At 47.9% G+C, this 11,758-nt stretch overlaps 1 protein-coding gene across 1 annotated transcript in view; it reads right to left on the bottom strand.

Annotated features, from left to right (window-relative positions):
- Positions 1 to 6: 6 nt before the first annotated feature.
- Positions 7 to 11,758, bottom strand: part of LOC129849839 (voltage-dependent P/Q-type calcium channel subunit alpha-1A-like) — a 30,011-nt gene continuing 18,259 nt past the window's right edge. Inside the window, exon 7 of the mRNA XM_055916578.1 lies at positions 7 to 3,606. Coding sequence (XP_055772553.1) covers positions 3,364 to 3,606 — 243 coding nt within the window. The 3' untranslated portion in view covers positions 7 to 3,363. The remainder of the gene's footprint in view (positions 3,607 to 11,758) is intronic.

Here is an 11,758-nt window from a genome sequence, read left to right as displayed (position 1 = left end):
ACACACACACACACACACACACACACACACTCAGGACATCAGGACATAGTCACACATCCACACATAGCAGCAGCACACTTACTCATATCAGAGCAAAAGCACTGTTTCAACCTGGTGACAGTTTTTGTTTCAAGATAGTAGTATTCTATTTACTATATCTTTTAGTTTGAGCATGACAGTACATCACTCGACCACTTGAACAATACCTTCTCAAAGAAATGTTGACCCCAAAATGACACTAGATCATTTGCAGTTGGGCATGATTTCAAATTCAAACCTGGTTGAAACAAAACCCCACATTTCAAGTCACCTTTGTAGCAAAACCATTAGAGAAGAGGGAAAGAAAGAATGATTTAGATAGAAGCTAAGAACTTTAGCTGGAGAGAGAAAGAGAAATAAAGATTGATTTAGATAGAAGATAAGAACTGAGGCTGGAGAGAGAAAAAGGAAGAGAAAGAAGATCTAGGGCTTGACAGCAGTGATAGTTATGAGGGTAGAAGAATGTACATGTGTGCTGGTGTGTGTGTGTGTGTGTGTGTGTGTGTGTGTGTGTGTGTGTGTGTGTGTGTGTGTGTGTGTGTGTGTGTGTGTGTGTGTGTGTGTGTGTGTGTAGCAGCGGAAGGAGGCACAGAGTACTCTACGACAAAATGAGTGGTGGATCTCCAAAGCACAAGAACTTCAATCTTGTGGGGATAGATAAAACATGCACAAGTTGTATGTTGCCCCGAAAACAACCCACGGCCCAAGAAGTTGTATGATGCCCTGAAGACAACCCACGGCCCAAGAAGTTGTATGATGCCCTGAAGACAACCCACGGCCCAAGAAGTTGTATGATGCCCTGAAGACAACCCACGGCCCAAGAAGTTGTATGATGCCCTGAAGACAACCCACGGCCCAAGAAGTTGTATGATGCCCTGAAGACAACCCACGGCCCAAGAAGTTGTATGATGCCCTGAAGACAACCCACGGCCCAAGAAGTTGTATGATGCCCTGAAGACAACCCACGGCCCAAGAAGTTGTATGATGCCCTGATGACAACCCATGGCCCAGGAAGTTGTATGATGCCCTGAAGACAACCCATGGCCCAAGAAGTTGTATGATGCCCCGAAGACAACCCACGGCCCAGGAAGTTGCTTTCTCTGTCCCCTAAGAAGTGCAGATGGGTCCACTCTCATAAAGGACCAAACTACGATAGTCCAGAGGTGAAGCCCTCTTAAACCAGCCGAGCCCAGTTGACTACTCAGTCCTAGAGGAGCTCCAAACACTGCCCACCATCCAGAGCCTTGATCTCCCACCCACCTTTTCTGAGGTCTGCACCACCGTCAGGTCACTGAAGAATAACTCAACTCCTGGACCTGACTCCATCCCTGCTGAGATCCTAAAACTGGGGGGCTATCTCTGTACCAGAGCAGTTTGCCTGTTCATCTCTGAGGTATGGAGACAAGAGCACATCCCGATCAATGGAGGGATGCAAACATATATACAAAAAACAAGGGAGGCAAATCCATCTGCGGCAACAGCAGGGGCATATCATTCCTTCCAGTTGCTGTCAAAGTCCTGGTGAAGGTCTTCCACCACAGAATCATCGACACCGTCACTGCAGACCTGCTCCCGGAGTCCCAGTGCAGCTTCAGAAAGAACAGAAGCATGGTGGACATGATCTTCAGTGCACAACAACAGCAGGAAAAGTGCAGTGAACAGACACAGTACCTGTTCATGGCCTTTCTGGATCTCTCCAAAGCCTTTGACACAGTACACCATGAACTCCTTTGGAAGGTCCTCCTGCAGTATGGCTGCACTGGGAAATGTGTGAACGTCCTGCGTCAGATCCATGAGGAGATGGTGGCCAGAGTAAGAATTAGCCGTCAGGAGTCTGAACCCTTTTAGAGTTGGTACTGGTGTGCGGCATGGGTGTGTGCTTGCGCCGGTCCTATTCAATGTCTTCTTCCTGTGTGTCACAGCAGTCCTGCACAAGGACATGGAAACAGAGGGTGGGGTGACCCTGTACTTCAGATTGGACGGAAAATTCTTCAACGTTAGGAAGCTCCAAGCTGCCATAAAGCTCAAATCTTAACAAGTACTTGAGCTCCAGTATGCGGATGATTGCACTCTTGTGGCACATACCCCAGAAGCTCTACAAGCCATACTCAGAGCAGATGTGTGAGCGTATAGCCTAATGGGGCTGTCTGTTAACGTCCCAAAAACAGAGGTCCTATGTCAGTGGTCATCTGATCCTACGCCTGAAACACATCCATTCTCCATCTCAGACTCCTCACTTCCCATTGTATCACATTTTAATCTTGGACCAGGATATCCAGAATCGGGTCAAACAGACCTTGTCGTCTTTAGGTCGGCTAAGGAAGAGGGTTTTTAACAGCAGCAACCTGCACCTCCACACCAGTTGCAGTCTACCAGGCAGTGTGTGTATCTACAGTCCTTTATGGATGTGAAACATGTACAGTACACAGCCGACACTTAAAACAACTGGAGTCCTTTCACATAGAATGCCTTCAAAGCACTTTGAAAGTGACCTGGCAGGACCGTGTTCCGCACTCAGAGATCCTACAGAAAACCAACTGCATGAGTATTGAAGCGTCCATCACACACCACCAGCTTAGATGGCTCGGCCATGCCATCCGGATGCCAGAGGATCGCCTGCCGTGAAATACACTGTACGGACAGCTACAACTGGGCTGTCGCTCTTCAGGTGGGCAGAAAAAGTGTCTAAAGGACCAACTGAAGACATCACTAAAGAAGTGTGGGGTAAACTCTGCCTCCCTCCAGACTGTTGCTGCGGACCGTTCCACCTGGCGTGGCCTCTGCCATCAAGGAGTGCAGTTGACCGAGGAAAAAAGGACTGAACGTAGACCATGACTTCACTGGCCTCAACAGGACAGGCCTTTGTGTGCTCTGTCTGTGGCAACAGTGTGCATCCCGCATCAGATTATACAGTCATCAGTGATCCAACAAGCAGTAGTGGAAGTCATCCTCGGATACGATGGACTACCTTAAACAAAGAGTGTGTGTGTGACAATATAGCAGAGATGACTTGGTACTGGATGAGAAGGGACAACCACAGTAACACACCTCCAAGGGGATGAGTGGAGAGGAGGAGGAGAGGAAGAGTGGGGTGTTGGGGTGTTTGGTACAGTAGTCTGTAAGACTTACCTGTAAGTCTGTCTGGCAAACATCCTATGGACGATATTTCAACAGCATAGAAAGGGGAGCTACCGTCAAAATGCATGATATCACGTCAAATACCATGCTTTTTTTTTTTTTTTTTTTTTTTTTAAATATGCTTGAAAGTATCACGTGTCCATTTTCAGCAATGTTTCATAGTATTTTGCTATGCACTGTGTTGGATTATAAATAGTCTGTCTCTAGTCTTTGTGTGTCTCTAGTCATGTAGCTTATCGTGGAGATTGAGTCAAGGAGATGAAAAGCTAGAGGGAGCGAGAGAGGGAGGGAGGAGAGGAAATGAGGGGTGCTCACTTGGTTGTCGCCTGGAAGGCGTGGCATGGAAGCGGCCCTTCCGTGGCCTTCCATTGGCTGAAAGTGCTCGGTATCCGAGTAACCATCACGCCCCATCTCTCTCATCTCTACCGTCTGCAAAATAGAGTGAGAGCAGGCGTGACTGTGATGAAGGAATATGACGGGGACAATGGTGTGTTTGTCATCCTTTATCCCACGTGAGTGTGGGTGAGTGTAGTGTGCACAGGAGGTTGATGGGACCTTAATTGGGGAGGACGGGCTCATGTTAATGGTTGGATTGGAATTAATGGAATAGTACCAAATACATCAAACATGGTTTCCATGTGTTTGATGACATTCCATTTGCTCCGTTCCAGCTATTGTTATGAGCCATCTTCCCCTCAGCAGCTTCCTGTGGTGTACAGTAGCATGTAGTGTAGTGTGGGAGGGACTGGGGTTTGAGCCTGGGAAATGCCGGGGAAATGGGGATGGGGGAAGGTTTACGGCTAGGTTTAGATCTAGGGCAAGGGGCTAGGAGCTAGGACTTGGACCTGGACTTGGATCAAGAGCGGGAACTGCTGAGGCATGGGGCTTCAGTGCAGGAGGCTTCGGTACAGGGGGCTTCGGTGCAGGGGGCTTCGGTACAGGTGGCTTCGGGAACAGGGGGCTTCGGTACAGGGGGCTTCGGTACTGTACTGGGGCTTCGGTACTGTACTGGGGCTTCGGTACTGTACTGGGGCTTCGGTGCAGGGTGCTTCGGTGCAGGGGGCTTCGGAACAGGTGGCGTCGGTGCAGGGGGCTTCGGTGCAGGGGGCTTCGGTACAGGGGGCTCCGGTACAGGGGGCTTCGGTACAGGGGGCTTCGGTGCAGGGGGCTTCGGTACAGGGGGCTTCGGTACAGGGGGCTCCGGTACAGGGGGCTTCGGTACAGGGGGCTTCGGTGCAGGTGGCTTCGGCGCAGGGGGCTTGGGGATGGAGGGCTTGGGGGCTGAGGGCTTGGTCCGTGCTATCTGATATCCTTGGGACATCCCTACCCCATTTAAGTTGAAATTTAACCTCTAAAAGTCTACGCTAACACATGGAATTGTTTTAAGATGGTCATACCATGGATCATTTAGCTATTTGATTTAGGTATATATAAACACATATATACAGTACCAGTACAAAGTTCAGACACATCTACTCATTCCAAGTTTTTTCTTTATTTTTACTATGTTCTACGTTGTAGAATAATAGTGAAGACATCAAAACTATGAAATAACACATATGGAATCATGTAGTAGCCCCAAAAAAATAAATCAAAATATATTGTATATTTGAGATACTTTAAAGTAGCCAACCTTTGCCTTGATGACAGCTTTGCACACTTTTGGCATCCTCTCAACCAGCTTCATGAGGTAGTCACCTGGACTGCATTTCATATAATGATGAGGACAGAGGGCGCTGTTTTCACTTTGGGGGAAAAACGTGCCCAATTTAAACGGCCTCGTACTCAATTCTTGCTCGTACAATATGCATATTATTATTACTATTGGATAGAAAAACACTCTCTAGTTTCTAAAACCGTTTGAATTTTGTCTGTGAGTAAAACAGAACTCATTTGGCAGCACACTTTCTGACCAGGAAGTGGAAAGTCTGAAAATGATGCTCTGTTCAAGGGCCTGCCTATAAATGGGCATGATACGTATGAGTATACATGCACGTCATACACCTTCCCCTAGATGTCAAGAGGAAGTGAGAGAAGAAATGAAGTGTTTATCTTGGTCTGAGGTGGAATTAATCCTCTTGGTACGACGAGTCATCCATTTCCTGTTTTCTGGAAAGCGCGAAGATGGACCTGGAATTGCCTTCTGAAAAGCTGTCGTTATAGGCGACTACCATCTCCGGCTTTGATTTTATTTGATACATGTCACAATATCATCGTAAACTATGTTTTTTCAATATAGTTTTATTAGATTATTGAAATTTTTTCGGGACGTTAGGCGTGTTGCGTTGTCTGTGTTTTTTGACGATGGAAAGCTTCGCGCCACTTGGCAAGTGTGCTTGCTAATTCAAGAGGGAAAAACGATGTTCTAAATCCAAACAACAACTGTTCTGGACAAAGGACCCCTTGTACAACATTCTGATGGAAGATCACCAAAAGTAGGACCCATTTTGTGATGCTATTTCATATATCTGTCGAACTGTGTACTAGTAGTTTTGCACCCAGGTTTTGTCCACTCTCTCGCTATAACATAAGCCTTATGTCGTAATGAAGATATTTTTTGAATTCTAACACTGCGATTGCATTAAGAACTAGTGTATCTATCATTTCCTATACAACATGTATTTTTTTGTAATGTTTATGAATAGCTATTTGGTCAGAATAGGTGAGAGTCTAATAGAAATATCCGCACATTCTGGGAAAATGAAGCTACGTTAGCATAATGGATAACCACTGATTTCAGCTCTAAATATGCACATTTTCGAACAAAACATAAGTGTATGTATAACCTGATGTTATAGGACTGTCATCTGAGGAAGGTTTATGAAGGTTAGTGAAAATTAATATATTTTGCTGGTTTATTCGCTAACGCTAACGTGCCTATTGCTATCGCTAACGTGCCTTGATGAATGAATGCGGTTGTGTGGTAGGCTATTGTAGTAAGCTAATATAATGCTATATTGTGTTTTCGCTGTAAAACACTTAAAAAATCTGAAATATTGGCTGGATTCACAAGATGCTTGTCTTTCATTTGCTGTACACGATGCATTTTTCAGAAATGTTTTATGATGAGTATTTAGGTATTCCACGTTGGTCTCTATAATTACTCTGGCTGCTTCGGTGCTATTTTTGACGGTAGCTGTGATGGTAGCTGCAATGTAAAACTGATTTATACCTCAAATATGCACATTTTTCGAACAGAACATAGATTTATTGTATAACATGTTATAAGACTGTCATCTGATGAAGTTGTTTCTTGGTTAGTTTGGTTGGTTCTTGGTTAGTTAGGTTGGCTTTGTGCATGCTACCTGTGCTGTGAAAAATGTCTGTCCTTCTTTGTATTTGGTCGTGAGCTAACATAAATATACGTGCTGTTTTCGCTGTAAAACATTTTACAAATCGGACATGTTGGCTGGATTCACAAGATGTGTACCTTTCATTTGCTGTATTGGACTTGTTAACAGGTGTGTCTTGTTAAAAGTAAATTTGTTTAATTTCTTAATGTATTTGAGCCAATCAGTTGTGTTGTGACAAAGTAGGGATGGTATAAAGAAGATAGCCCTATTTGGTAAAAGACCAAGTCCATATTATGGCAAGATGTCACGCCCTGGCCTTAGTATTCTTTGTTTTCTTTATTATTTTAGTTAGGTCAGGGTGTGACATGGGGAATGTTTGTGTTTTGTTGGTTTTGGGTGTTTCTATGGTAAAGGGGTTGTTGGGTGTAGTATATGGGTTTGTGTTGAGTTCATGTGTCTAGCGTTGTCTATGTATGTTTAGTTGTCTAGGAGAGTCTATGGTTACCTGAATGAGTTCCCAATTAGAGACAGCTGATTTCGGTTGTCTCTGATTGGGAGCCTTATTTAGGGTAGCCATAGGCTTTCATTTGTTGTGAGTAGTTGTCTATGTGATACGTTTGTAGCCAGTGTGTGCACATCGTTGTTTAGCTTCACGATCGTTTTCTTGTTTTGTTTAGTGTTTAAGTGTTTTTGTTTCGTTTGCCTTCTTCGTTAAATAAAAAGGAGATGGCTTATTTTCCTAAAGCTGCGTTTTGGTCCGTCAATCCTCCACACGATCGTGACAGAACTACTCACCATTACAGGACCAAGCGGCATGGAAAGCGGCAACAGGACCCACCTACACAGGATTCGTGGACATGGGAGGAGATACTGGATGGTAAGGGGCCGTGGGCACAACCGGGAGAATATCGCCTTCCTCGTGAAGAGCTGGAGGCAGCTAAAGCCGAGAGGAGGCGATATGAGGAGGCAGCACGGAGACAAGGCTGGAAGCCCGTGAGTACAACCCAAAAATTTCTTGGGGGGGGCCTTAAAGGGAGTGTGGCGAAGTCAGGTAGGAAACCTGCGCCTACTCCCTGTACTTACCGTGGAGAGCGAGAGTACAGGCAGACACCGTGTTACGCAGTAGAGCGCACGGTGTCTCCTGTACGCGTGCATAGCCCGGTTCGGTACATTTCAGCTCCACGTATCGGCCGGGCTAGACTGAGCGTTGAGCCGTATGTCATGAAGCCGGCCCAACGCATCTGGTCACCAGTGCGTCTCCTCGGGCCGGCGTACATGGCACCAGCCTTACGCATGGTGTCCCCGGTTCGCCTACATAGGCCGGTGCGGGTTATTCCACCTCCCCGCACTGGTCAGGCGACGGGGAGCATACAACCAGGTAAGGTTGGGCAGGCTCGGCGTTCAAGGGAGCCAGTACGCCTGCACGGTCCGGTATTTCCGGCGCCACCTCCCCGCCCCAACCCAGTACCACCAGTGCCTCCTCCACGCACTAGCTATATGGTGCGTGTCTTCAGCCCTTTACCACCAGTGCCTAAACCACGCACCAAGCCTCCTGTGTGTCCCCAGAGTCCTGTGCGTCCTGTTGCTGCTCCCCGCACTAGCCCTGAGATGCGTGTCTCCCCAGCGCCATCTGAGCCATCCGTCTCCCCAGCGCCATCTGAGCCATCCGTCTCCCCAGCGCCGTCTGAGCCATCCGTCTGCCATGAGCCTGCAAAGCCGCCCGTCTGCCATGAGCCTGCAAAGCCGCCCGTCTGCCATGAGCCTGCAAAGCCGCCCGTCTGCCATGAGCCTACAGAGCCGTCCGCCAGACAGGAGCCGCTAGAGCCGCCCGCCAGACAGGAGCCGCTAGAGCCGCCCGCCAGACAGGAGCCGCTAGAGCCGCCCGCCAGACAGGATCTGCCAGAGCCGCCAACCAGACAGGATCTGCCAGAGCCGCCAACCAGACAGGATCTGCCAGAGCCGCCAACCAGACAGGATCTGCCAGAGCCGCCAACCAGACAGGATCTGCCAGAGCCGCCAACCAGACAGGATCTGCCAGAGCCGCCAACCAGACAGGATCTGCCAGAGCCGCCAACCAGACAGGATCTGCCAGAGCAGTCAGCTAGCCATGAGCAGCCAGATCCGTCAGCTAGCCATGAGCAGCCAGATCCGTCAGCTAGCCATGAGCAGCCAGATCCGTCAGCTAGCCATGAGCAGCCAGATCCGTCAGCTAGCCATGAGCAGCCAGATCCGTCAGCCAGCCATGAGCAGCCAGATCCGTCAGCCAGCCATGAGCAGCCAGATCCGTCAGCCAGCCATGAGCAGCCAGATCCGTCAGCCAGCCATGAGCAGCCAGATCCGTCAGCCAGCCATGAGCAGCCAGATCCGTCAGTCAGCCATGAGCAGCCAGATCCGTCAGCTAGCCATGAGCAGCCAGATCCGTCAGCTAGCCATGAGCAGCCAGATCCGTCAGCTAGCCATGAGCAGCCAGATCCGTCAGCTAGCCATGAGCAGCCAGATCCGTCAGCCAGCCATGAGCAGCCAGATCCGTCAGCCAGCCATGGGCCGTCCCTCAGTCCGGAGCTGCAGTCCCTCAGTCCGGAGCTGCAGTCCCTCAGTCCGGAGCTGCAGTCCCTCAGTCCGGAGCTGCAGTCCCTCAGTCCGGAGCTGCAGTCCCTCAGTCCGGAGCTGCAGTCCCTCAGTCCGGAGCTGCAGTCCCTCAGTCCGGAGCTGCAGTCCCTCAGTCCGGAGCTGCAGTCCCTCAGTCCGGAGCTGCAGTCCCTCAGTCCGGAGCTGCAGTCCCTCAGTCCGGAGCTGCCGTTCCTCAGTCCGGAGCTGCCGTTCCTCAGTCCGGAGCTGCCCCTTATCCTGGTGCTATCCCTTACCCTGGTACTGCCCCTTAGTTCGGAGCTGCCCCTGACCCTGGTACTGCCCCTTACCCTGGTACTGCCCCTTAGTTCGGAGCTGCCCCTTAGTTCGGAGCTGCCCCTTAGTTCGGAGCTGCCCCTTAGTCCGGAACTGCCCCTTAATGCAGTGGGGTTAATGTGGAGGGGGGTCATTTGGAGGAAGCTAAGGAGGCGGTTAGGGACTGTGGTGACGTGGGGACCACGACCAGAGCCGGAGCCGCCACCGTGGATGGAAGCCCACCCAGACCCTCCCCTAGACTGGTTAATGGTGCGCCCGGAGTTCGCACCTTAAGGGGGGGGTTATGTCACGCCCTGGCCTTAGTATTCTTTGTTTTCTTTATTATTTTAGTTAGGTCAGGGTGTGACATGGGGAATGTTTGTGTTTTGTTGGTTTTGGGTGTTTCTATGGTAAAGGGGTTGTTGGGTGTAGTATATGGGTTTGTGTTGAGTTCATGTGTCTAGCGTTGTCTATGTATGTTTAGTTGTCTAGGAGAGTCTATGGTTACCTGAATGAGTTCCCAATTAGAGACAGCTGATTTCGGTTGTCTCTGATTGGGAGCCTTATTTAGGGTAGCCATAGGCTTTCATTTGTTGTGAGTAGTTGTCTATGTGATACGTTTGTAGCCAGTGTGTGCACATCGTTGTTTAGCTTCACGATCGTTTTCTTGTTTTGTTTAGTGTTTAAGTGTTTTTGTTTCGTTTGCCTTCTTCGTTAAATAAAAAGGAGATGGCTTATTTTCCTAAAGCTGCGTTTTGGTCCGTCAATCCTCCACACGATCGTGACACAAGAACAGCTCTAATAAGCAAAGAGAAATGACCGTCCATCATTACTTTAAGACATGAAGGTCAGTCATTTCAGAAAATGTCAAGAACTGTGAAAGTTTCTTCAAGTTCAGTCACAAAAATCATCAAGCGCTATGATGAAACTGGCTCTCATGAGGACCACCACAGGAGAGGAAGACCCAGAGTTACCTCTGCTGCAGAGGATAAGTTCATTAGAGTTACCAGCCTCAGAAATTTCAACCCAAATAAATGCTTCACAGAGTTCAAGTAAGACACACATCTCAACATCAACTGTTCAGAGGAGACTGCATGAATCAGGCCTTCAGGGAGGAATTACTGCAAAGAAACCACTGCTAAAGGACACCAATAAGAAGTAGAGACTTGCTTGGGCCAAGAAACACGAGCAATGGACATTAGAGCGGTGGAAATCTGTCTTGGTTTGATGAGTCCAAATTGGAGATTTTTGGTCTTTGTGAGATGCAGAGTAGGTGAACAGATGATTTTTGCATGTGTGGTTCCCATAAAGGAGGAGGTGTGATGTTGTGGGGTTGCTTTGCTGGTGACACTGTCTGTGATTTATTTAGAATTCAAGGCACACTTAACCAGCATAGATACCACAGCAATCTGCAGCGATATGCTATCCCATCTGGTTTGAGCTTAGTGGGACTATCATTTGTTTTTCAACATGAAAATGTCCCAAAACACACCTCCAGGCTGTGTAAGGGCTATTTGACCAATAATGAGAGTGATGGAGTGTTTCATCAGATGACCTGGCCTCCACAATCACCCGGCCTCGACCCAATTGAGATGGTTTGGGATGGGTTCGACCGCAGAGTGAAAGAAAAGCAGCCAACAAGTGCTCAGCATATGTGTGAATTCCGTCAAGACTGCTGGAAAAGCATTCCAGGTGACTACCTCATGAAGCTGATTGAGTGAATGCCAAGAGTGTGCAAAGCTGTCATCAAGGCTTGTGCTGGCTACTTTGAATAATCTAAAATGTATTTTGATTGGTTTAACACTTTTCTGGTTACTACATGATTCCATATGTGCTATTTCATAGTTTGATGTCTAGGAAAAATAAAGAAAAACCCTTGAATGAGTAGGTGTGTCCAAACCGAACCTTTCACTGGCACTATATATATATATATGTATATATATTGCCACTTCACAATAACTGTAACGTCCTGACCAGAGTTCGTATGTGTTTTGCTTGTTTAGTGTTGGTCAGGACGTGAGCTGGGTGGGAATTCTATGTTGTGTGTCTAGTTCGTCTGTTTCTGTGTTCAGCCTAATATGGTTCTCAATCAGAGACAGCTGTCAATCGTTGTCCCTGATTGAGAATCATATATAGGTGGCTTGTTTTGTGTTGGGGATTGTGGGTGGTTGTTTCCTGTGTCAGTGTTTGTGCCACACAGGACTGTGACGGTTAGTTTGTTTGTTATTTTGTATAGTGTCTATGTCTAACGTTAGTAGTTTGTGTATTGCACTTTCGTTTGTAGCTTCACAGTCGTTTGTTGTTTTGTATTAGTTTGTCATTATCTTGTCTTTGTGTTTATTAAATTCATGGAAAATTACCACGCTGCACATTGGTCCTCCGATCCTTCTCTCCTCTCCTCGTCT

This window comes from Salvelinus fontinalis, unplaced genomic scaffold, assembly GCF_029448725.1.
Source record: "Salvelinus fontinalis isolate EN_2023a unplaced genomic scaffold, ASM2944872v1 scaffold_1719, whole genome shotgun sequence".
In the NCBI taxonomy this organism is placed as follows: domain Eukaryota; kingdom Metazoa; phylum Chordata; class Actinopteri; order Salmoniformes; family Salmonidae; genus Salvelinus; species Salvelinus fontinalis.
This window is presented reverse-complemented; position numbering and strand designations above follow the sequence as displayed.